Below are 26,499 nucleotides of genomic sequence, written 5' to 3'. Positions count from 1 at the left end.
TCCGTGGGATCTGAGAAGTTTGTTCTATCTTTCCAATACTGCCTTCCAACAGAACATAGCACAAATTGGGATTTAGGAATAAAAAGGGTCAGGCCAGGAATCCTATGTGTTCAATAGCACTGAGGAATGCAGATCTAAAAGGAAGTTTCTTGAGTTCATTGCACGTTGCTATGAAAGTCAGCACATGCAGCCGCCAAATCACAGTTAGCTTAGAATGTACGGATGAGTTCTCAGTAACAGGAGCACCGAGGGCTAGAAAGTTGAAAATAGATGTCATATGATACCAATTATAACTCAGTGAGATTTTGCAGTACCAAGAACCTATACAGAGTGTAAGCCAAAATGGAAGACGGTCCTGTTTCCTATGGCTTTAAAAACATTTTTATTACAATGTTTGCTACTTTTTTTTTCTTCAAACTTTTAATTAAAGTTTGTTTGGCTCTCCTAACTCATTTCTATATCGTCAAAGGAAATAGAAAAGAAGCGGCTAGGATAGCAGAAGAGATCTATGGTGGAATTTCAGGTAAAAATACACGGCTTTGCTCCTAAAACTTAAAAAAAAAAAAAACCCTCCTAAATAGTTCATAGGAATAATATTTCTAGAGGGCAGATTTTATTTATACTTTGGTTTTGTGTGGGTAGTCTTAAAAATTAAAGTAGCAAATGATGTTAACTGCACCAATTTGAAGGATTTTCAGCTTTATTTTTTGCAAATTTGTAGTTCTATTAGTGGTTATTATTTAAGGACTAAATAGGATAGTGGCTTTCTAAGAGTATTTGGAGAAACCTCATTTCTACTAACCTAAACACGACTTATATGGGATTATTTTCTTTAATATTTTTAAACAAACTTTAACAATGCATTCTAACAAGACTAAATTTCCTCAGAAAATAGAATGACCAGTAAATCTGATTTCAAGCAGCAAATGTGGCATGCTATATATATATTTGTGTTGTCATTTGCAATTTGAATCGATTACCTGCTCGTCACTGTCAGAAAAAAGCCTGCACTAAGCCCGTTTATACACAGCATTGTGCCAAGCTCTGCAAACAAAGGTTTTTACAATAGGAAGTGCCAACATTTGGGTAAGACATTTTAAAGTCTTGTGGTTTGTAGGATTTAGTCTCCATTTCTCTCAAGAAATGATTTACCTTAATCATAGTGAGAAGCTACCTAAGTACACGAATCAGATACCCTTGTCACTGCTGGGATGGTCACTTGGTAGAGGAGTATTTATTCGTAAACAGAGTTCACAATTTCCCTCTGTGATCATAGTGTTAGTTGATGGTTCCAGGGTGACATCATTCTTGATCTAGTATCCATGTCAATAGCACCCGGGATTCTCTTTCAAAATAGACCAGTGCAATGTGATTCTAATACACTAGACAACTTGGAAGACACTAGATGACAGCAGTCTCATCCAAAAAAAAAAAAAAAAAAAGACCTCCAAAAACAAAGCTTCAGAATGCTTCAATTCACTGGGGGAAATGACGAGAATCTTGAAGTTTCAGGAAGTGTCAGAAGGCCCGGAATGTGGAAAGAGGTTTCTTTTGGGGATTACATTTGTCACACATTTCAGGGAGGTATGTTTCTTAGACTGGTTTTAAAAAAGTTTCTCTCTCATTTCAAGTTAGTTAAGTGTGATCTGAAAATCTATTTTCTAATTTAATATATAAATATGGGCAGGGGCTTCCTAAGAGTTTCAGCACAGTTTGGATGTTCTCATAGATAAATCCTCCTCGTGGTTTAAGTGAGGTAAAGGCCAACAAAGTCGATATTGGCAAGAGCATGTTAAGAATGTTTTATCTTGTTGCTCATGTGCATTGTTTCTATCTTTGTCATCCTTCATTAAGTACACTCTTAAAAAAGTTTTATAATAGTCAAAACCCATGTGAACATGGTTTGGATTTAGGTCTGGAGCCATAATACAAATCTCTTAAGTAGAGCTCATTCATTCCATAGCTCAAATGTCCTTAATTGTTCAAGCTCCTAGGATGATAGTCATTTAATTTGCAAGTAGCATGGTGTTATAAAGTCAAAAACGTATTTTTTGATTATCATTAAAAGGGGGGGAGAATAGTACACGTTAATTTCTCAGTTTAATTTCCTTTCTGTGTATCCATACATACGTGTGTGTATGGCTGTGTGTGTATACACCCACCCGCCCACATGTATGCATAATAGTATATCCAGATATGGTAAGTAAGACTTTCTGTAGTAATATAGACAGCAACAAGCCAGAAATAGTGGTTTTTTTCTTTGATACTGTTAGGAGTCAGATGCTATATACTTAAAGCTAGATGTATTAAAAATAAAGAACAAAATTTTCTTTCTTCCTTGCCAGTCTTCAGCTCAAACCGGAAATTCTCCTTGCTGCTCACTGGTCAGACCAATGTCAGTTGGGAAAATATGTGACATTTAATCAGTAAGTTAGCTAATTGACTTAGAAGAGTCTCAGTCCAAGGTTAAATTTCTTGATTGCAATAGCATATTATGTTCCTGTAAACTATCATCAGAGCTGTCAAAAACAAGGGGAGGGTAGTAAAAAACTCAGCCAGGATAGGGTTTAGCTTGTCATAGGTCCTGGCATGCTTTCTTTTGGAAGCTACACCTAGCATCATATCCCACATTAAATATCATTTTGGGGGCTGTAAAATCTTCTGGGATTTTTTTTATTCTGGACTTTCATATTCTGGAATACATCATTCAATGTGTCTTTGTGGCTTAAACTATTACATTTGTAGATAACTTACCAGACTTGAATTAAACTGTGGTTGTTGGCTGCATTTTTGATTTTTCAGGCTTCTTTGTGTAATTTGTCAATTATATATACATATGTATTTAAGTTTAAAACATTGTCATTGGCTCTTGGCACTATATCTCAAGCACCAGATGGATTCCCGAATCCCACCTTCAACCCATAGAGATTTCTGCAGGCACTTTCTCCTGACGGGTGTGGTATATGATTTTTCCACCTTTGCTAATTTGGCCAGAATCGAAGCTCTATTTAGTCCAGGGCTTGGGCATCAAACTTGATAAAAATGAAGTATAGCTACAGGTTGATCATCTGTTTTCACGACCCTGGGGCCAGACAACGTGGTTTAGGATTCAGGGGTTTGGGGGATACTAGAAAGATTGCACAATGTGTATAGTGTATATATTACACAAGACTCCCATAATCAAACATTTTGATATTTCTATTTCTGTATTATATTTGGTATTTTATACTAAGCAAAACTGCAAACGAAAAAGAATCAATTGCTTAACCCGAGTCCTCACCATGTTTTGTTGCCAAAGGAGTTTGCATCAAATGGGGGGAAAGATTGGTTTTCAAACTTTGGGCGATTGGGATCCCTGGGTGGCGCAACGGTTTGGCGCCTGCCTTTGGCCCAGGGCGCGATCCTGGAGACCCGGGATCGAATCCCACATCAGGCTCCCGGTGCATGGAGCCTGCTTCTTCCTCAGCCTGTGTCTCTGCCTCTCTCTCTCTCTCTCTGTGACTATCATAAAAAAAAAAAAAAAAAAAAAACTTTGGGCGATTATATGATTGCAGACAGGAGATTGTGGAACTAATGTACTCTTTTTTAAGAAATTTTTTCTGTTAAGCCAAATCTAAAAGATTAGTTCTAGTCTAAATATTAACGCTTAGAATCAGTTGTCTGTGTTCTAAATTCAAAAGACCTTGATTTGATAGCCACACCTCTGTGTGACTCAACACCCTGACTCCTTTTTCCTGTCCTTCCCCTTCCAACAGGTTTTTCCTGTTTTTGGTCCATTCTTGCCTAATCCTCTACCTAGCTTTCTACTCTTGTTCAGTTTTGCTGGTTGACTTCTCAAGCCTTGGCCTAGCCATCCTCTGCATAGCGACCTCTCACAGGTGCCTGCTGGCTTTCCCAAATTTGGACAACCAGGCCTCAGCACGGACTCTGCCCCCACCACCTGTTAACCTTTAGCTCAGCTTGTCTGCTCCCGATAGGCTCAAGGACACCTTCTTTCTAATACCCTACAAAAACTTGTTCCTTGACCATGGTGCATCTCCCAACTAGAACTAAATGTTCTAGAGAGTATGCATTTTAACTCAGTTTTATTATAATATTTTAGGTATCCCAGGAAATTTTATTATAATAGGGTTCTTTTTTTCCAATTACCTTTGTTGTTACTGAAAATGCCATTCTGCTTGGCTCTTGTGTATATTTTGGTTCAAACTTGAAATTCCTTTTGAATTCTTTTATTTGCTAAATGCTACAGGAGAAGATACCGCTTCATATGATTTTGGAACTTGAATAAAGAGAACAAAGGTGGCTCCGTGTGCACCAGAAATTATAACCAGTTAGGCAATTCTTTAAAAATGATAAACCAGTGATCTTAAATACTTGTTGCAATTAGGAAGGGGAAAATTGCAAAAAATATTTTTTAAATAGTAATACTAGGTTTTATCTTGAATACTTGGCACTCAGACAACTGTATTTCTTCAGAACCGATTTTGTTATTGAAATCTGTGGTTTTAGAAGTTGTCGTGCAATTGTTATTCAAAGAATCTGAGAACTAGAGATATAAATCATATTCTGAGAAAAAGTCAAAAGGGGGGGGTGAAAAAGTACTTGAACATTTTCCATACACCTCATCAGGAACAAGTAAACATATTTGTCCAGTAAACTATCTTCCTAATGTGCTTGCAGCCCTGTGACACAGGCAGTCCGCCAAAGAGCTAAAAATAGGCTGCCTTAGAAGAGAATGGTTGATTCGTACTTAGGCATTCATTTATTTGGAGAGCTTAGTTGATATTTCCTGAAAGGAATGGAAAAAGTCTCTAGCTGCCAAATAACTTTTATCCTTAATTTCTCACAATTAGCTCCAATTTGCAAAGAATGATAAGAGTGAGAGACTGTGTTGAGAATGAGAAGAGGAAAACAGGAGAGCCCACCATGGCAGTGTTGCTGGAAAGAGTTTTGTGTGAAAACGCAAGGTGCTGGAAAACAATGTGACTGGAAAGATGACTTCCTTGAGAGTGGTTTTGATTCCAGTTGGGAAGCAGGAATGATTTCCACATTTCTGGTGATAGAAACAGATGCATTTCATGCTATGGATAAGGATGGATAAGAGCTAAGCATCCCAGGCCAATAAATCGGGCTCAAGGTTAGGTGGGATTTAAAACCAGTAGTTCTTAACACCAGAGCCAGGTGTGTTCTAAGTCATAAAACTTCGGAATTCAGGACTATTGCTGCCACTTACTGGAAGTGAGAGCCCTTCGTGTGGGGCAGATGGGTTGTCATGCATTTTGGGGGTGTTCTCATTCACAAGCAAGGCTCTTCCCTTTTGTCCTCTCTGGAGGGCCAAGGGTGGGGGCCCCAGGAGAGAGACAAGTTTAGAAGAGGGGCTGCCAAAAGGAGGGGGGCTTGGTATTTGCCTCTCAAGTTGGAATCCGGCTCAGGTGATTTACCGTGCTGCCCCTGGACCTCTCATCGGGGCAAAGAGAAGTGGAAAGCTGTAATGTAGTGAGAGAGAAGCCGGGGCTAGCTCATCATTCCTGCTTTCTTGGTGGAATGGAAGACGCCCCCTCCCTGGTTGCCTCTTATGGTCAGCGCCCCCTTCCCCTTGGGGTCCTTTTGTCTCCTAACCCTCCAGGTGACTTTGACCTCCTTTTGTACGCTATAGAAAGGGATCACACAGCACATGCTCATTTGTGTCTGGCTTCCTTCACTCAACAGAGGGTTTTGAGACCTATCCAGGTTGTATGTGTGGAGTGGGTCTTAGGGGACTGGAGAGTAACAGAAATAACTAGAAATAGGACAAAGATGTGGTTAAGGTTCCTGCTTCTCCGTAGGAAAAGGGACACCACAGCCCACCCGGAGGCAGGTTTTAAAAGTAATAAAGCCATTTCACGTTAATTCTTGTTTTTATTTTTTTTTATTTTTTTTTACTTGTTTTTATTTTTGAATCCTATACAGTACCCTCAGGTGACTCAGGTTTACTGGCTATTTTTTGAACAAAAGAAGAACAAAGCCATGGCTGTGGGCTTGCTTCTTATATTGGTCAGGGTGCTGAGTTGCCATTCATGGATGAAGATTGTCCTTCCAACCCAAGTGCCTATGTCCTTTTCCAAGAGCGATTAGGCAAGAGGGCAACGTGTCTGATACACAGTTCATGTTGAATGAGATGGAGATATATTAGGAGAAAACCAGGGCTGACTAATTGAGGATTATATGCATTCATTATCTCATTATTCTCAGCTTATGCAAATTATAAATGTCCAAAGAGATTTAAAAATACTCCATCAGCTTTTAACTGGCTCAGGAAGACATGGAGATAGAAGCACAAGATTCTTTCATGTTCAAATTTTTATCCGTTTTTCTTATAAAAGCATTACACATTCACATCAGGAATAGGAAAACACCACTGATTATATATGTACATATATAAACATATATAAATTAGTTCCAATTTATATATGTGCGCGTGTACACACTTTTAAAATTTTGGAACTAACTTCAAAGTGATAGAAAAGTTACAAGAGTGGTACAAGGAATTCCCACTCCTCTTTGCCCAGAGAGCCCATTCATATTTACCCAACTGTCCTAATAATGTCCTTGAGAGCAAAAGGATCCCATGTGGGCCTACAGATTGCCTTTAGATGTTGTGTCTCATCAGCCTTGTGTGGTTTAGAAGAGTTGAGCTGGTTACAGGCCAGTTACTTTGTAGAATGTCCCTCAGTGACTTGGTTCACTGTCCTCAGGATTAGGTTTGGGTTAATACATCTTCAGCAGGAATATGACACAAGCCATGGTGTGTTGTTTTCCTTGCATTCCCTCCGCTAGTACATGATGTCTGTCGCCCATTTCATTCCATCATGTGGCATACTGTGCCAATTTGTCCCATCACTTCTGATGTTAACTTTGATCCCCTGGGTAAGGCGGTGTCTACAATTTTGTTCTACCATAAAATTGCTGGTGTTTCCTTTATAACTAGTAATTATTTTGTGAGGAGATAACTCGAGTCCGATTCTACGATTTCTTCTACAGTTCCAGGTTGGTGTTCTACTCTGAGGAAGAGCTTCCTCCTCACTCTTTATATATTAATTTATATCAGTGACAACTTCTAGATTCCTATTTTCTTTGATAGGATATAATCTCCTACTACCATTTTTTATTTCGATGCTCAAGTCTTCCCATGTTTGACCAGTGGAAGCCCCTGCAAGCCAGCTTCTGTGTCTTTTTGACACGTCCCATCATTCATTGTCTTTCCAGCAAGATGTTCAAGGCCTATCTTATATTTTTCCTGGCCCAGCCCCGGAATCAGCCATCTTTCCAAAACCTTGTTGAAATAACATAAATATGAATATACATATAAATACATATAATGTTGAATGAAAATCACATTTTCGTACCAACTATTCTAGCCTTCTGTTTTCTCATAACCCAAAAGGTAAGAGAAGATAAAAATTGAATTTCCCTATAAGAATAGGGCCTACTGAAATGTTTATAGCCCTTCACTCTGTCCATGTGGCCTTGAGCTATTTCACACTCAAATAATCCCATCTTTGGCGGGACTGTTTTTGCCAAGGTCACAGGTATAGGAAAACCCGAATTCTTGGCACCATCCAGATCACCTAGAAAAGGTTGATAAGATGGATCCTTTGTGTGAAATCCAAATTGTATCACATGCTATTTGGTGAATGAAGAGCACAATTATGTTTGAAATTTTACCAACTGGAACAGGTTTTCTTCCAAAACAAATGATTGCCCTTTGGCATGTTTAAAGAGGGTTACTTCTCAAATGTCCATTGAAGCTCATTAGTCTTGTTTACTAATAAGCAATTACAGGAAAAAAATATACTCGCATGGCAGTTCTGAAGCTGTTCCTTAGGACTCTGCCCTACCATGTGTACTAATTAATCATAAATTGCTTGAGTATCTAACATTATGGATGGATTCTATTGGCCTACTTAGAGACCAGAGCACTTGCTAAATACTAAATTCCTGCACCCCCATTTTACAGATCACAAAATTGAGGTCAAAATAATTTTAGTAACTTGCCCATCTTGGCAGAAAGTGGTTGATGTAGGACTTGAACCCAGGCAGTGTGCCACTACTGGCTCTGGGCTTAGCCATCACACTCAACTGCCCCACAGGAAATTTTGGAAGATTGTGTCATCTGAAAAACCATACATATTCTGCATAATGGGAATAGATATGCCCCATGACCAAAATGAAACAATTACCTAGGGAATTGAGAACAAACCCATTTCCCCTGATCCTCCAGCCTCCCTTGTAGGGTACAGGCTTTTGAGTTTTCAGGGTAGGGGTGAGAGTGGGAAGGATGCTGGCAGGGAGGCTCATTGACCAGCTTTGCTCCTTATTTTGCCTTATTTAGAGCTATCAGATCCAGGCCCTAGGCAATATTTATTCGAACTAAATTTATTGCTTGTTAAAAATTGACCCCAAAAGAGTGAGAGAGATGGTCTGTTGCTCCCTCTCCACACACACCACTAAATGAATGGGCTGTAATCTCAGTGGCTTGTTGCCCTGAATGTGGCTGATGAAAGAGCCTGACATGTGGTACTGAGCTTCCCTTGTCTCCCCTAAACCCCCTCTCATGGTGGATGGGCAGCCTCGTGGAGCAGCTGGAAGAAGACTCCAGACCTTCACTCAGAGCTTGATTTGTGTTTCAGACTGCTGGGCTGATCGATCCCCACTTCATGAAGCTGCGGCCCAGGGGCGCTTATTGGCCCTTAAAACTTTAATTGCACAAGTAAGTAAACTGAAGATTTGATCCTCTGTGTTTATGGTACGATGGGCATCATGCTCTAGAAGCTTTGGCTTAACAGAGATTTTGTTTGCCCCACCTGGGTCTCTGTGCAACCAGTCTAGGTGTAGATACCCTCTGTAGCTCAACCATTTCTTCCTCCTGCCTCTCTTTTCTTGGGAATCTGGCTCATGTTTTTTCACCCAGCAGCCCCCTCCCCTTCTGGGCCTGCCTTTACCCTATAGTCAGTTTCCTTGTGAGGGGGACAGCAGATGCCTTCAAATTTTGATTGCATTCACTCACCCTATACTCTCCCAGTGTGCCCAGTAACAGCAGCCCTGCAATTGCATCAGTCAGCTATTACCACATAACAAATTACCTCAAAACCCAGGGGCTGGAGACAAGCACAGATTCTCATGGTTTCTATGGGCCAAGGAGCAGCCTGGCTGGGTGGCTGTGGCTCTGAGTCTCTTGCAGGCAGCCAAGTTATCATCCAGGGCTGCAGTCACCACACAGCTTGAGGAGGGAGGATCTGCTTCCAACCTCACTCATGTACTCGCTGGTCAGCTTGGACTCCTGGAAACTAGGGCCTCTCCATAGGGCTGTGCCATGACATGACAGCTGGCTTCCCCCAGAGAAAGCATGAGAGTGTTTTAAGAAGCAATGGGGTTAGTATAACCCCAGCTCCAAAGTGACATCCCATCATGTCTGCCATATTTGGCTCAGTAGATATGAGTCAGTGAATCCAGCCCACACTTAAGGGGAGGAGTCTTCACAGTGAGCCAAGCCAGGAATCAGGGATCTCTGGGAGCCATTTTAGAGACTGCCTACCCTGATGATACAGCATATCAAAAGCAAACATTACAATAGGTGGATGTGGGTAAATCTTACTCCTTTGGGTAGATTTATTAAATTATTCTTAGTTATTAAGGCTACTTTATTTTTGTCCCTAGCACCTTGAACAATGAATAACAGCTTAGTAAATATTTGTAAAATGAATGAACAAAAGTCTACATGCTCCATTTACTCTGTTTGTTTTAGAGTCTACATGTGTATAGAGGAGGTGATTTATTATATCTTTTTTCCACATTCTAGCTACCATCAAACCTGGCTTCCTTACCATTTTGAATTTAAACAGCTGGGCACACGTTCTGTGTGTGTGTGTGTGTGTGTGTGTGCGCACGCACACAGTTTTTATTTTTTAGCTTCTTTTTATGAGTGGCGTTAACTTCTTATGAAAGTGGAGGCAAAAGGAAAACAGTAGCTGCAAGTAATGATCAAATTGATTTTGTATTTGATTTTTATCACTTGCTTACTTATTTTTAGGCACTTAAAATTTGATCTGATTTGATGATTTCTAATATGTAATACATTCACATAGTTCAGAAATTAAAGTGATATTAAAAGGTACTCAGTGAAAAGTCTTGCATCCACCTCCTCCCTCTCAGTCCCCCATCTCAACACTTTTATTAGTATTTTCTTTTTTTTAAGGAGGCTACACACCCAGTGTGGAACCCAACATGGAGCTTGAACTCAGGACTGGAAGATCAAGACCTGAGCTGAGAACAGGAGTTTGACGTTTAACCAACTGAGCCACCCAGGCGCCCCTTATTAGTATTTTTTAATAAACTTAATTTTGGCATAGTTTTAAAGAGGAGTTGCGAAGAGAGTACAGACACTTCCCACATACCCTTCACTCAACTTCCCCTAGTGCTAATATGATACATAACCATGTCCTTTATTCCAAAATCAGACGTTAACATTGGTACAATACTGTTAACTAAACTGCAGAGTATTGGAATTACACCAGTTTTCCCACAGGGTCCTTTTTCTCTTCTAGGCTCCGATCCAGGATCCCACACTGCATTTAGTACATCTTTATTTTTAACTATACTTCATAAGCATGTTGGTTTCTGTAAATCAGCGTGTTTAAATGTGTGAGGAGCATTCTTCAGAGAGTTCGGCTTTTTCTCAGCGCATGCCCACTTCTTTACCCTTACACCTTAGTGAAAAATGTATTATTCTATTTTATTTTTTTACTTTATTTCGCATACAGGGTGGTGGAGTAAAGCAGTCAACCAGGGATCAGGAGCTCCTGACACTCATGCTGGCTGGTATCGGTAGCTGGGGAGCTTCAAGGCTTATTAATAATTTGAACTCTCTGCATCTCCCATTTTCTCATGCACAATGGAGGTGATTCACTCTTCCATGGTCTTTCAGGCCTGTCCAGCATTGCACATGCAGAAATCCAAGGATTCTGAGTTTGCACCAGATGGAAGTTTTTTCTAATACACTGCTGCCACCTTCTGGACTAGCCTGTTTTTATTTTCTTAAAAGGAAAACAACGTCTAGGAAAAGGAAAAGATTTTTCTCATTGTATTAAATACCCAATTTGAAATATATAGCACAGCTCTAGAATAATGACATCATATTCAGAACACAAGAATGGACAGGACCCAGGAGGCATAGAGAGGCCCTAAGGTGAAGGGACTGGCAATTGTGGCAAGTCCCAGCTGCTGGCCACAGCAGAGATGCCACCAGCACCAGGGAGGTCTGGTGGGACCTGAGGGTGGGAACTTAGGTTGGGGTTTGGGATTCAGGGTCACACACTAGGTTTTGGAAGCTTTCAACGGGCCAGTGAGGAGGCAGGAAATGAGAAGCAAAACTCTGCTCAGAAGGACTGGCAAAGACCTAACTCCTTTCCCAGACAGAAAGTGGTAATCATGGGGGCGGGGCGGGGGGGGGGGGAGCAGGAGGGATGGTAAGGGCCAAGTTGTGAAAACCAGGGCATGAAGTCAGAGTTGGCCAACAGCTAGGCTGATGTTGTCATCTGGCATATGGACTCCAAGATGAGGAAGGAGGAGCATGGCAGTAAGAGGAGGGGGATGTGCTGGGACTGGGTAAGGAGATGAAAGTTGGGAGAAGTTGCTGTCCCCTAGACCCTCATACTGCAGAGACCTCTCCCTGCAGCGGAGTTGTGGCCAACAGCAGTGCTGCTACTATGGCACCCGAATCCCGGGAGCACTGTCTACTTGACTCTGAACTTAAGTCCAGGAGTCGCTGTCGTAGCTATTGCTAATGCAGCCTTTTACCCCTTCTCTCCAAATTCTAGGGTGTCAACGTGAACCTCGTGACAATTAACCGGGTCTCTTCACTCCACGAGGCGTGCCTCGGAGGTCACGTAGCCTGCGCTAAAGCCTTATTGGAAAAGGGTGCACACGTGAGTACCGCCCTTCCCTCCTGTGGCTACGTCTGCCCGGGTGCACCTGCTATAGCTTCTAAGGACATGCTACCTTCCAGACTGCGCACCCACTGAGGGTGTAGGCAGGTCTGGCCCTGTCTGTGCACATTCCTGAAACACTGACACACTGCTGGTCTCCCCCGTCTTCAGCCTCTCTGCCCGTGGGCGAACATTCCAATGAGGTAATTCACAGGAATCTTTGAAAATTGTGATGCTGAGTTTCAAAACATCAACTGGAACAAAAGATATTTGAAAATCGATTTCGGGAAATTGGTCATAAAACATTAAAAAGAGCACAAGTTAAAAGAACAACAGAGGAACTCCTGGGTGGCTCAGTGGTTGAGCGTCTGCCTTTGGCTCAGGGCATGATCCCGGGCTCCCTGCAGGAAGCCTGCTTCTCCCTCTGCCTGTGTCTCTGAGTCTCTCTCTGTGTCTCTCATGAATAAATAAAGTCTTTAAAAATTTTTTAAAAATAAAAGAACAAAAGAAACACTCTTTTAATTTTTTTAATTTTTTTCAGAAACACTCTTAATTCAACATCTTAAACCAACAACTATTTGTATTGAGCAAAATCATCAGATGAGCTTTTAATAAATAATACATTGAAAAAAACTCAACAGAATTAACTTTATCTTTCTAAAAAAAATCTATCCTTATTTCTCCTTTTCTTTTGTATATTTATTTTCTTTTTTAAACAGAATTTTAGAATTTATTTATTCATGAGAGACACAGAGAGAGAGAGAGAGAGAGAGAGAGAGAGGCAGAGACACAGGTAAAGGGAGAATCATTCCCTATGGGGAGCATGATGTGGGACTCAATCCGAGGACCCCGGGATCATGCCGTGAGCTGAAGGCAGACGTTCAACCATGGAGCCACTCAGACACCCCATTTATTTTCTTTTTATATTATTTTTACTTCCAATGTAGTTAACATACAGCGTTGTATTAGTTTCAGGTGTACAGTATGGTGATTCAACATTGCCATACATCACCCAGTATCCTTATTTCAAGGATAAGGAGTGGCTGAGGCTCTGTGTGTGATACAAATATCCCAATAAGATTGTACAATTAAAACTTCTGAAAGTCTCAATAGCATTTATTTAGTTGCCAGATATCATTTTGTTTCTAAGTTTTGGTTTTTAAGTTCAGTCCTTGTGTTCTTTGTTTCATGAGTTGCAGTGTTTTTAAGTGCTTACAGAAGATTTTCTTTGCATTTTATATGGAAATTGGGTTTCTACATATAGAACTGAATATAAAAGTCTTTCTTGGGCAAAATGGTATTCCTGGTGCCATAGTGGTCAGAGATGGGAGGCAGGGAGGGAGCAAGGACTCTGGGACCATGACCTGAGCCAAAGGCAGATGCTTAACCTACTGAGCCACCCAGGCGCCCCAGTGGTCATGTGTTTTTATCAGGTAGTATACTTCTTTACATTACCACTTGGTCAACTCATGTATAATGATGAGGGTGAGGTTGGGTGAGGACCATTTCCTTTTTTTTTTTTTAAGATTTACTTATTGAGGGATCCCTGGGTGGCGCAGCGGTTTGGCGCCTGCCTTTGGCCCAGGGCGTGATCCTGGAGACCCGGGATCGAATCCCACATCAGGCTCCCGGCGCATGGATCCTGCTTCTCCCTCTGCCTGTGTCTCTGCCTCTCTCTCTTTCTCTCTGTATGACTATCATAAATAAATAAAATTAAAAAAAAAATTAAAAAAAAAAAAAGATTTACTTATTGATTGATTTAAGGTGGGGAGGGGAGCAAAGGGAGAAGGAGAGAGAGAAACCCAAGCAGACTCCATGCTGAGTGCAACGTGGGGCTCAATCTCATGACCCTGAGATCATGACCTGGGCCAAAACCAAGAGTTGGACACTTAACCCACTGTGCCACCCAGGTGCCCCAGAGGGCCATTTCCTTCCATTGGTGGAAAACAGGAAACAACATCGGGTTGTAGAGGAGAGTGTGCTGGTACAACAACTCTGGGAGGTTTTGTGGAGGACAAAGAAAAGAGGAAGACATGGTCTCTTGGTTTTGGCAGTCTTATGAGGGAATAGTCAATAAATGTTGTATTATTTAACATTTATTTTTATTTATTTATTTATTTATTTATTTATTTTTAAAGATTTTATTTATTTATTTATTTATTTATTTATTCGAGGGCGGGGGCGGGGAGGCAGAGACACAGGCAGAGGGAGAAGCAGGCCCCATGTAGAGAGCCCAAAGGACCTGATCCTGGGACTCCAGGATCACACCCTAGGCTGAAGGCAGGCGCCAAACTGCTGAGCCACCCAGGGATCCCCTTATTTAACATTTAAATCAGAAGGAGAGAAAGAATAAAAGAACGCTGGTCAATCAGTAGAAAATTCCTCAAAATTGGCAGCCCCATGGGGGCCTCAATCTCAGCATGACTGAAACTGTGCTTAGGATATTCTTCCTCTGGGACTGACTCTTCCCCTTGCGTGCCCCACATCAGAGACCAGGTGAAACATCTTTCTGAGCTCCTATGTTCCCAACCTGGGGTCATCCCCCACCTTCCCTCTCCCCAACTAACTAATGACCACATCCTGGCAATTTTACTTCCTAAGTATTTCTCAAGTCTCTACTCTCTTTTGTCTTGCTCCTGGAGTGACCTAAAGCCTTTATTATTATATCAAAATTATTTGGTTGTATTTGTCTTTCCTGAGAGAATTCAACCGATTCTGAAGAGGCCAACTGTCTTACTTGCCTTTGTTTCTGAAACACTGGCACCTAATAGGTGCTCAATAAATATTGGTTGCCCTGAATTGAGAAACTTAGGAAGTCAAATTAGCCTTTGGGACTGAGGATGAGGGCGATTCTCAGTAACAACAAATCAAATCAAACCAGTATCACCAAATATTTTTCAGTAAAAATGTAAATAGGTTAGAAATCTCTAGACTCTATGAATTCTTACACATTTTTGCCCTGTCCTTGTCTGTCTCTGCCACCTTAGCATCTCCTCTTTAACTTTCCAGTTTATGGGGGCTATCCTGGCACTGTGGAGAAATATCCTTCTTTTGTTTCTTTTTAAAAAAAGATTTAATTTATTCGAGAGAGGGAGAGAGAGAAAGGGAATGAGTGGGGAGATGGGCAGAGGGAGGGGGACAAGCAGCTCCCTGCAGAGCAGGGAGCCAGATCTGGGGCTTAGTCTCAAAACCCCCAGATCGTGACCTGAGCCAAAGTCAGACGCTTAACTGACTGAGCCACCCAGGTGCCCCTTTTGCTTTGTTTCTGAAATGTGAAAATTTAGGATCCTGATTATCACAAGCCTATAGCTTCAGTTGTTGAGGCAAAATGGTTTGACATGAAGCTTTCATTGTCCCCCATTTCAATCCTGTCGGAGTCTCCCCACCAGAATGCCTTGGCTCCCTGATGTCCATTCTAATCTCTTGCTAATATTCAAAGATGCCTCCCAGATCCCTAGAGGAAACACCACATTGATGGCTATTTTCTTTGTGCCTTTGGCTTGATCGTGATCTCTTTGGGAGTCACTGCTGGCACATGCAGTTCATATGGATTATAGTAGACCAGTAAGGAAATTTGTGGCAAGAAAGGCAGAACTGTGGGGGAATTGCTGAGGAGGTTTTCTTGTTTTTTTTTGTTTTTTTTTTTTTTTTGGTTTTCTTGTTTTTGTTTTTTGTTTTTGCAAGCACAGATGTGGGGACCTGGTTTCTCCGGCATTTTTGGTTCCTGCCACGTTTGTTCATGATTGGGAGGGGGAGTCTGATTCATATGGATGGAAAGTGAAAATAATTGTTGTTGCAAATACTTAAAAATGCTTCCCGGGCACCAGACAATGTTCTAAGGGTTTAACATGTAGTGATTCACTCGATCTGCCCAATAATATTGTGAAGTAGATTCTTTTATGATCCTCATTTTACAGATAAAGGAAACTGAGAAACAGAAAATTAGTATTCCCACCAAGATCTCTGAATAAATAGAAGAGAGGGTGCTGGGATTTGAGCCCAAGATAATGATTCCAGAAGCCATGTTCTTAACCACCAAACAGGACAACTCTTCAATGGTTAGGAGGCCAAGAAGCTCTGGAATACCCATGGATACATTTGAAAAGCTTTGTCCCATTTTGCCCCACTTGGGTTATTATTTATGGGTGAGGGTTGATAGGCTAGTGGTATCTTAGAGGATATAAAGCTATAATGACGTAGAGTTCCCTCGCTCACTCACCAGCGTGGGAAATTCCTCCAGGCAGATGCGCAGGAAGACACACTTGGAAATGCTGATAGAAAAATAGCAAATCCTCTGGGTCTCTTTGCTCATCCCTAGGTCAATGGAGTGACAGTTCACGGAGCCACGCCCCTATTTAATGCGTGCCGGAGTGGCAGTGCGGCGTGTGTCAACGTGCTGCTGGAGTTTGGAGCCAAGGCCCAGCTTGAGGCTCACTTGGCTTCGCCCATCCATGAGGCAGTGAAGAGAGGTAAATGGGCCATCACATTGCACACAAAACATTGGTGGGCTCCCTCCAGTCTGCACGAATCAGTGGTACAGTGTTCACCATGCAAGGTACAACAGACCTGCACCAGTAGGCTCGGTGTCACTTAGAATCCCAGAGCAGCAACCTCAGCGTGCCTAAATCTTCAGGAAATACTGGTGGGGCATGAAACAGCTCTTCTTGTAACCTGCCAATGGCTTTCTGTCTCCCGTGTTGCATTTCCTGTGGAGTCAGGCTCTCGGTAGGCCTGCCTTTCTTTCTTTCTTTCTTTCTTTCTTTCTTTCTTTCTTTCTTTCTTTCTTTCTTTCTTTCTTTAAGATTTTATTTATTTATTCATGAGACACACACACACAGAGAGAGAGAGAGAGAGAGAGAGAGAGAGAGACGCATAGACATAGGCAGAGGGAGAAGCAGGCTCCCCTGTAAGGAGCCCAATGCAGGACTCGATCCCAGACCCTGGGATCACGCCCTGAGCCGAAGGCAGACCCTCAACCACTGAGCCCCCAGGCGTCCCTCGGTAGGCCTTTCTTGAAGCTCTTTGCTGGGGTTTGGGTGGCAGCTGGCACAGTCAAGACTACAAGGGTGACTGCCCTTAGTCGTGCTTTGCTTATGTGTCCGTCTTTCCTAGAAAAGAACAGCTCATCTCCAAAAGCCCATAAAACATCAGCCATGAAAATAAATTATGAAAGCGTCTAAAAGCCAAGGCTGATAGTGTCCCTAATGGAAGATTACACATAACTGTCCACAACAAGCAATTTACTCTTTCTAGATGAGCTGCTGACTTCAAGGTCATTAGTTATTGAAAAAAGGTTGCAACTTTGAAAAGCACAGCATTAGAAACCTTGAAGTTGATACTAGACTCCTGTATTCTGTTGCTTTTGAAATGAGGGAAAAGAGTAAAATTAAGGGATTTATTTATTTATTTATTTATTTTTAAATTAAGGTCTTTAAAAACTATGCATTGGCTGGACATGAACAAGAAGATACCACTGAAAGGCCAAAGCCATTTATCAAAGGTCACACTGAGAGAGCAACATTTCTGTTACCTATTGGTGGAGTTACTCTTTTTTATGGAGATCAGAAATACAGTGGGGAAGTTGGAACACTGTAGAACAGTTATCTTTGCTGGTCTAATTGGGGACAAAAGTCTTTATTTCAAAAGGCATAATGAAAGATTTGCTCTGGGTTATTAAACATGTCACTTTGGTGATTTTTTTTTTTTTTGGCATCGGATTACTTTTTTTCCTGTGATTTTATTTTTTCCCATTTTTTAATAATTGAAGTATAATTAATGCACAGTGCTTTATTAGTTTCAGGTGTTACAACATCATGATTCAGCAATTCTATGCATTATTCAGTGCTCATCCCAAGCGTACTCTTCATCTCCATCATCTGTTTGAACTTGCCACCCACCCCTCTACCCTCTGGTGACCCTCAGTTTGTTCTCTATATTTGAGTCTGGGTTTTTTTGTCTTTTTCTTTTCCCTTTGTGGATTACTTTAAATGAAACAAAAGACCCAAATCTCAATGTATCCATGGTTTTGATGTCTTATACATACTTAATAAACATTTATTGGTTAATAACTGATGCTGGCCATTTCCCAAACTCCAAGTATATCCTTTAAGTTGAAGGGAAATGGTCTACTTTGGAAATGATCTAAAAGTCTTAAAAATATTTTTTAAAGATTTTATTTATTTGAGAGAGTGAGCAAGAGAGAAAACATGAGAAGCAGACTCCCCACTGAGCAGGGAGCCCGATATGGAGCTCTGGATCCCATGACCCTGGGATCATGACCTGAGCCAAAGGCAGATGCCCAAACTACTGAGCCCCCCAGGTGCCCCTAAAAATTTTTTTTAAATATTGATTTGAAGTAAGTTAGTTGCATTTCCATCTAATATTTAAAAATGGATAAATCCTGGGAATGGTTTGAATAACTTAACTAATTCTGCAATACTCGTATGGTTTTATCTTGTAGTGTTTGGTATCTATGTGCCTACAACATATATACATGTTTATCATAAACACATGAATTTATGTGTCTCTGTGTATTTTTTTTCTGTATCTACAAGCTTGTTAGGGACCAACATCCACAGAATGGAAGAATAAATAGCAAATTCATTATTTTAGATGCTGTTATATTAGTGCTAATCATTTATATATTAATTTTGTAAAACTTCCTGTGAGTAGCTAAATTTAACTCAGGCCAGGCTCAGTTTCTTCTGTAAAGAAAAAGAAAGAAAAATTAAAAAGACAAGAATAATTTTAAAATGTGTGTTAGAAAAAGAAAAAAAAATGTGTGTTAGATACTCTGTATTTACCAGGAAATTTTAGGTACTGATTAGATATTATTTCTGGATTCTTACAGCTTTGAACCTATCCGAACAGGCTAGGGTCAGTTTGAGTCCATACTTTAACATATTGATGCTATAATCCCAGCAGAATATTTACTTATGTGAACAGTTTGGATCCTTCTTTGTACATTTTCAGGCAGATTTCTACTTAATTTAGCATTTGTGATAAATCAACCAGGTTTGAGATGAAGCTTGCTTTTATGTTACCTTCTAAAGAAAAGGTTGGGTAAGTGATGGAAAGATTTTTTTTTTTAAGAAAACACTTAAATCTTCAGAAAGAACAAACTCTTTATAAGCTCCCATCAGTTCCTTGGAAGTATTTGCTCCTGATGAAATCATTCATATGCTGCAAATTAATCAAGTCTGTTCAGTGGGCAGTCCCTCCAAGGACAATGCTTATTTACATAGTTCTTGTTAGCCACCAAATTTGAAAGTGCAGTTAAATATATTCTATATTTGAGGCTTTTTATTCTCATAGGTGTCTTCTAGATTAACCCAAATAAGGAGGTGTGGCCATTCATGGGTGAAGAAGAGAATTGAGAGATGCGTAATGGAGAGGGATCCGGGCTGGGCCTTGCATTTGGGCGCAGGCTTTTCAGGATAATAATAGGATGAGTCATTTACCCCTCTGCATCTTGCAGCCTCTATTTGTAAATGGGTGGCTTCATCATAGAGAGTTTATTTCAGCTGTGCTCCCTGGAGCCGTTAGTTTAGTTGAGGTACTGCAAAGGCTGCAAGAGGAATTTAAGTGGGGAAGTATGGGCATGCTTTCCTTTTTATTGGTTTTTATTTGGGAGTTTTCTAAGATTTCTGAACAAAATTTTTTTCTGCTTAAAAAAAAAATCTAGGTTATTTCTAAAGTCCACTCCAGCTAAGCAATTCTATAGGTCTATAAATAGGCAATATTTCCCTTAGTTGAGTAAGGTTCTCTTTTGTTCCACCAGGTCATAGAGAGTGCATGGAGATCCTGCTGGCAAATAACGTTAACATTGACCAAGAAGTGCCTCAGCTTGGAACTCCCCTGTATGTGGCCTGCACCTACCAGAGGGTAGACTGTGTGAAGAAACTTCTAGAATTAGGTAACTTTCTGAAATCTTTTTATGAGAGGAACCTATTAATTTTGTTGGTTTTCCATGGCTTTAAAGACAAAGTTATTGTCAGGCTGAACAAAATTCTGACAGTATTTGATGTCTGAATGCTTGAAACAGAACTTTTCCAGAGAAATGAGTATCTGCTTCCTTTGACCCTGGCTCCATTTAAGTGGCATGGTACTCCTTGCTGGTTTCAAGAGAGAGTTAAGAGTCTCTTTCCCATAAGTCCTAGTGGGAAAAAAACAGTTTTATTCCCTTGGCTGTCTTTGAGTCCACATGCCCATCTCTGATCCAATCATGGTGGCCAGAGGAATACAATACACTGATTGGCTTAGGCCTATATTTCAGGCTACACTGAAGTTGTTGGGCTTCATTGGCAGCATATGAACTGGGAATCATAGGGGATGGTTGCCCAGAGGGAAATCAGTGTGGTTATCAGGAAGATGCCGGATAGATAAATAATAGATATTTGCCTTAGACTCCTTTAGATCAATCTTGCTAAGATCCTTAGTAACCTTTTAATTTTAATTTTTAATTTTTAAAAAAAAAGATTTTTAAATTTATTTGAGAGAGAGAGAGAGAGAGGAGGGGCAGAGGGAGAGGGAGAGAGAATATCAAGCAGACTCCTAGCTGAGTGCAGAGCCCGACACAGGGCTGGATCTCAGGAACTTGAGATCATGACCTGAGGCAAAATCAAGAGTAGGACGCTTAATTGACTGAGCCACCCACATGCCCCATAAGTGCCATCTTTTTAATTCTAAAAGGCATTTACAGAAACTAGGAGTCCAGGGCAAGGTAAAATGCCTTGAAACTATTATTTGGTTAAAGATTCCTCAATCTTAGCCACTGACATAAAGGTAGAGTCTGTACTAAGAACCTTTAAGAATTTTTATCTCCAAGATTTTTTGTCTTTTTCATCCCCCATCATTTACTCCTCCCTGTAGTAGTCGGAAATCTTTCTTTGAGCCCAGAATAATATGAATACTAAACAAACTTAACTTTACCCTTTGCTAAAAGACAAAATAATTCTGTGTAAAAGGAGCTGCAAATATTTAATTTTGTCAATCACACAGTTCATACAGGAAAGCAAGTAAAGTATTTTAAATGGCTACACATACTTTTCTTCACTTTTCTCATCCAGCTGTTTTGAAGCAGCCTTCATAGCCATTGCTGAGGGTCTAGGCTTCAGTCACCTATTTTCAAAGATTTGTCAAATATGTCATGACATCCACGATGTCTTTATCTAGAGCTCCTGTGTTTTAGGCTCCTCATACTTCCCCGTTCACATTTAGCACTGACTCGGGGTCATCTGCTTTCCTAAGGGGCCAGCGTGGACCGTGGCCAGAGTCTGGACACCCCACTGCATGCTGCGGCGAGGCAGTCCAGCGTGGAGGTCATCCACCTGCTAGCGGACTACGGTGCTACACTGAAGTATAGAAACGCGGAGGGCAAAAGTGCCCTGGATCTGGCAGCTCCGAAGAGCAGCGTGGAGCAGGCACTCCTGCTCCGGGAAGGTAAGGAAGGGCCAGGTGGCCCCTTCTCTTCCCTAAGCACGTCTCCTACCTCTCCTTCCTGTCTTCTCTCTAGACTGTCTTACCTTTTTTCTTGTCTCTTTTTAATTGGGACTGGTGTGTGGGAGGCAGCCCGTCTCACTTGCATCACTGGGATGAGATTTTATGCGCTGTATTTATTGACTTGTCCCAGAAAGGCATTTTTATAGCTGGCAGGTGGCTGTGTATTTTCTATAATGAGAAAATGATCGGAGCACGTTGCTTCCGCCATGCAAAGGTTGAACTGCCACTTCTCTCAGTGCAAGCACACAACTGAGTAGACCAAACCTGTGCTTTGTGATATTTGGGGGCAGTTAGCGATACTTGAGTGATAGGCTGCAGGGGGGACACAGAGTGCGTGTTTCAGAGGCTGGACTCACTGGTGATGTCGCCTGCCTGGTCTGTTCTTCCAGCTCAGGGACTGGGTGGATCCATGCCCCCAGTTGCCTCGCTCCCATTTCCCCCTTGGGCGAAGGGCGCTACAGATGCCTGAGGGGAGAAGGTAGGTCTCTCAAATGCTCTGCTTTCCAAATTCATTTTTAAAAATTTTTTATTTATTTATTCATGAGAGACACACACAGAGAGGCAGAGACACAGGCAGAGGGAGAAGCAGGCTCCATGCAGGGAGCCCGGCATGGGACTCGATCCCGGGTCTCAGGATCACATCCCAGACCAAAGGTGGCGCTAAACTGCTGAGCCCCCCAGGCTGCCCTGCATTTCAAATTCAAACACAAGCCATGTTAAGTCTATACAGAAAGAGGACATTATCCGAGCCTATATGGATCCCTTGTATGCTTGGGAGACTATTAAAGATAGTAGTAATTATTCAGGTTTCCACGTGTCAGGCGCTGAGCTGAATTTGAAACCTAGATTAATCTCCCTGAATTCTGAGAACTTTAAGGCAAGGAGATAAACTGTATACTAACTGGTGCTAGCCCAGCAGCAAGTGGGAAAAGAGATACTGGCTTGCAGAAGGTCATATGACTGCTAAGAAGAACTAGGATTCCAGCCTGGCACTCTGACCCCAGAACACGCACCCTTAATGTGATGATGGCCCAATCCTGAACCTTCTGAAACAGTTCCTGGCAGAGAAGGGTTTCATTTTACTCACTGGTTCCGTTTTATGAAACCACCCTCACGTCTTCTATACCTTCCAAGTGGAATGCTCGGTTCATTAATTTTAGGAATGCTTTCCAGGTCAGTGCTTCCTGAGTGCTACCATGAGTATGAATCACCTGGGGGTGTCATTAAAATGCAGATTTGGATTCAGGAGGTCTGGGGTAGGGCCTAGACTGTGCACACCCACTGAGTTCCACATCATGCTGCTGTTGCTGCTGGTCTGAGGTCACACTTTGAGTACCACTGGTTTAGATTATTTTCAATAGTCCAGGTCATTAATGATTGACCCTTTAGGATCACCTGGGTGGCTCAGTGGTTGAGCGTCTGCCTTTGGCTCAGGTTGTGACCCCGGGGTCCTGGGATCAAGTCCCACGGGGGAGCCTGCTTCTCCCTCTGCCTATGTTTCTGCCTCTTTCTCTGTGTCTCTCATGAATAAATAAATAAAATCTTTTAAAAAATAATCGACCTTATATTTGAAACTTCACTTGAAAAATCATGATCTTTCTCACCAGCTCCCTGTTTGGAAATACCAGGCACTTTCCAACTCGCAGCTGAGACTATGGTTAATAGCAGTTGTCACGTTTCTTCTTTTCTTCCATCAAAAGTGTTTTCAGGTCCAAGGTTTAGATATCTTCTAAACAAGTTCTTCTCTGTTCTCTTGTCATTAATATGGCTGCTTACTCCAGAAGGATGAACACCAGCTATATCAGAGTTCACTCTCTCAACTTCTGTAGGCAACCTGGACAATTTGTCTGCATTACTGTTTTCCAGAGGAGTTTTAGTTGGGTGACAGGCAGAGATGCTTTCCATTTTTGCTTCCCAGGATTTTAACTAAGGACAATTAGTTGCTCATTCTATCGCATGGATACTCCTTGGAAACATTAAATCAAATATTATCTGGCTTTTTGCGTAAGCAACGCACCATTTCTCATGCGGTGCAAGATCCTGTTACAGTAGGATTTTCTTGAGAAGGACAACTTTGTGTAGTCCAGTGATCATATAGGTCTACTTGAAGAGATCTTTACTGATAGTCAGGTTAGGGAATAATGGCACATTACAAATGCCTTGGTATAACTAGGGTTCCAGCCCAGCCTCATCTGTCCTGTTCAACCACATTTTGGCTCTCATTACTTTCCTTCAGCCACTCAAAGCCATGGGTGTGATGACTCCATGAGCCTCCTTGAGGCTGAGATTCAGGGTATAATGAGCGTTGAGGGAGTTGGGTCCTTTCTCTAGATTCTCTATTGAGCCGAGAGCCTTGTGTGAATGGAGGGCCCCTCCTCGTATGACTTGGGACCCAGCCAGAGCCAGGAGGTCCAGGAGGCCTGTGTGACCTCTCAGCAGTTGTCTCTTGCTTGGCAGCTCTGTCCCAGGGTCCTTCCTGCTCAGTGTTTTCATTTGTGTTCTCTCCTCGGCCAGTATTATTGCATTCATTGGCATGAACAATACATGAATGAAGTGCATTCCCTTTATTTTTTGTATTTTTTATTTAAATTCAATTTAAATAACATACAGTGTATTATTAGTTTCAGAGGTGATTCACCAGTTGCATACAACACCCAATGCTCATTATTTCAAGTGCCCTCCTCACCTCCTCTCTGGCAACCCTTAGTTTGTTCCCTAGAGTTAAGAGTCTTTAATGGTTTGCTTCCCCCTCTGTTTTAGTCTTATTTTATTTTTCCTTCCCTTTCCACTATGTTGATCTGTTTTGTCTCAAATTCCACGTGGTAAATTCATATGGTATTTGTCTTTCTCTGACTGACTGTTTTCGCTCAGCATAATGCCCTCTAGTTCCAGCCACATCGTTGCAAATGGTAAGATCTCATTCTTTCTGATGGCTGAGTGATGTTCCATTGTATAGATACACCACATCTTTATCCATTCATCTGTCAATGGACATCTGGGCTCTTTCCATAGTTTGGCTACTGTGGACATGAGGTGCATCCCCTTTAGACCTCATGCTTCATTCCTGGCTTGTCTCTAGTTAGGCTCATTCTTCAGTATCACCAATAGAGTTACCTAGAGGGTCAACTTAAATGTGTTCCCACCCAAAGGGGCAAACTGGGGTCCCTGTGTGTTATTTAGCGTCTGCTATATCACTCCATAATCCACTTACAGATCCAGCCTCTCTTAAGCTTGTAGAACATTTCAGCCTCTTTCAGTTCTCTGGTCTTCCCTTCTTCCCCACCCCCACTGTCATGAGTTTCACACATTTTCATTTCTTCTCCAGGCCCGCCTGCTCTTTCCCAGCTCTGCCGTCTATGTGTCCGGAAGTGCTTGGGTCGAGCGTGTCATCAAACCATCCATGAACTCCATCTTCCAGAGCTGCTGGAAAGATTCCTGCTATACCGGTAGTCCCACCTGGCTGTAGGAAGATACTTGGAAATAAGCAGGTTGTTGCCTGCTGTATCCAGGGTACCTAGTGTAGATGCCCAACCACTAGACTCTGAGTATCTTTAAATGAGCTAAGTCAGTTAGCATAGATCCCTGATGAACGGGAACACTTGACAAGTGGAAACTCCCGGTTAATGCTCTCACTAACCAAGGGGCAACTAGGAGCCTTTTTTGTCTTTAGCTTTTGTTGTTAAGAAACTTTAAAAATCTGCAAAGGGGAGTGAAAATAATCCATGTTTGAAGATTCATGATCTTTAATTATTGAATATCATGCAGACACATGTAAATCTGGGTGAATAAGATTATGATGCATTTAAGTATTTCAAGATGTGTTCCTGATTTAGTTCCTTCCTCCTTTTCCCTTTCTTTCTTTGCTTCCATGAATAAACCTCTGCTATAATTTTGATTTCCTTGCCATTTGTATTTACATACATACATTTATATATACATATATACACATATATACATATGCATAGTTATACACACACACACACAGACATGCTCAATATGTTAAAAACATCACAGTTAATAGAGACTTTCAGTTATGAGGTCCTGGTTGATAAGAGAGATGTTGGAAGAGATTAGCTCATCCAGAAGTTGGGGTCTATTGCTCATCACTTCTGATATTAAATGCTGTCCTTTGAAGTAAAAAGTTTTAGGCTCGAACAACACCGGGCGCTCCCAGCTAGCTGAACCCACAGGCACTGTTTGATGCTTGTTGCAACCTAAGCATCCATCAGCTTATTTTCAAAGTCAAGAGCCTCAGGGTTTTTCAAATAATGACATGTTAATGCCAGTCACTGAGATGGGCTCAACACTGGGTCAATATTATTTCTGTGAGTCTGGGCCCCAAATAGGCATGACAGTTATAATAGAAAACACAGCCTTCCCTTCCCCCTCCCTTTCTCTCCTTTTCTACTCAGTCCCCTTCTGCTTTTCCTACTGTTCGCCTTTCTTTATCTCCTTCTCCTTTCTGTGAATTTGGAACATGGAAATTGGGCAGACTTAATTGTTGTAAGTACCACTGTAATGGTTCAGTGACTATAGTAATATTAGCTTCTAAAAAGAAAATTTTCTCTCAAAGGATCCTAAAGTTTGTTCCAAACATACATTTTTCCCCCAATTTTTTCTAGCCCTTTGATTCTCAACTGGGGACAATTTTGCCCTCCCTTCACCCCCTGCCACCACCACCTTGGGGGACATTTGGCAAAGCTTGGAGATGTTTTTAGTTGCTGCAACTGAAGGTGGGGTGGGTAGAGGTCAGAGATGCAGCTCATCGTCCTACTGTGCACAGGGCAGCTCCACACAGCAAAGAATTATCAGATCCAAAAGGTCAGTAGTGCTGAGATTGAGAAACACTGCTGTAAACCTACGCTATTCAGTACAGAAGCCACAAGACACATTAAACTCTTGAGCAGCTGAAGGGTGGCTAGGCTGAATTGAGATGTGCTGTAATATGAAAAAAAAAAACATACCCATGTTTCAAAGATTCAGTACAAACCACATGACATATTAGTAATTTTGATGTTGATTACACATTGAAGTG

The 26,499-nt window shown here is 41.5% G+C and overlaps 1 protein-coding gene across 2 annotated transcripts; it reads left to right on the top strand.

Annotated features, from left to right (window-relative positions):
- The first annotated feature begins 290 nt into the window (after positions 1-290).
- On the top strand, positions 291-25,359 carry ASB11 (ankyrin repeat and SOCS box containing 11). 2 transcript variants are annotated; one of them, XM_041740968.1, is made up of 7 exons: positions 291-523; positions 8,670-8,749; positions 11,856-11,963; positions 16,282-16,432; positions 19,744-19,878; positions 21,213-21,404; positions 24,790-25,359. In XM_041740968.1, the coding sequence occupies exons 1-7, from the start codon at positions 343-345 to the stop codon at positions 24,912-24,914; spliced, it is 972 nt and encodes a 323-aa protein (XP_041596902.1). In that variant the 5' UTR covers positions 291-342; the 3' UTR covers positions 24,915-25,359. The 2 variants fall into 2 exon arrangements, with proteins under 2 accessions (XP_041596902.1, XP_041596904.1); XM_041740970.1 differs by lacking the exon at positions 291-523 and adding an exon at positions 1,403-1,584.
- Positions 25,360-26,499: the final 1,140 nt, after the last annotated feature.

Source organism: Vulpes lagopus, chromosome X, assembly GCF_018345385.1.
Source record: "Vulpes lagopus strain Blue_001 chromosome X, ASM1834538v1, whole genome shotgun sequence".
Lineage (NCBI taxonomy): Eukaryota > Metazoa > Chordata > Mammalia > Carnivora > Canidae > Vulpes > Vulpes lagopus.
This window is presented reverse-complemented; position numbering and strand designations above follow the sequence as displayed.

Excerpts from the sequence above, each read along its gene's own strand:
- ASB11 (XM_041740968.1), top strand. The coding sequence starts at position 343 with ATGGAAGACGGTCCTGTTTCCTATGGCTTTAAAAACATTTTTATTACA. Across the intron at positions 11,964-16,281 it reads TATTGGAAAAGGGTGCACAC|GTCAATGGAGTGACAGTTCA; the intron begins GTGAGTACCGCC and ends GCTCATCCCTAG. Across the intron at positions 16,433-19,743 it reads CCATGAGGCAGTGAAGAGAG|GTCATAGAGAGTGCATGGAG; the intron begins GTAAATGGGCCA and ends TTGTTCCACCAG.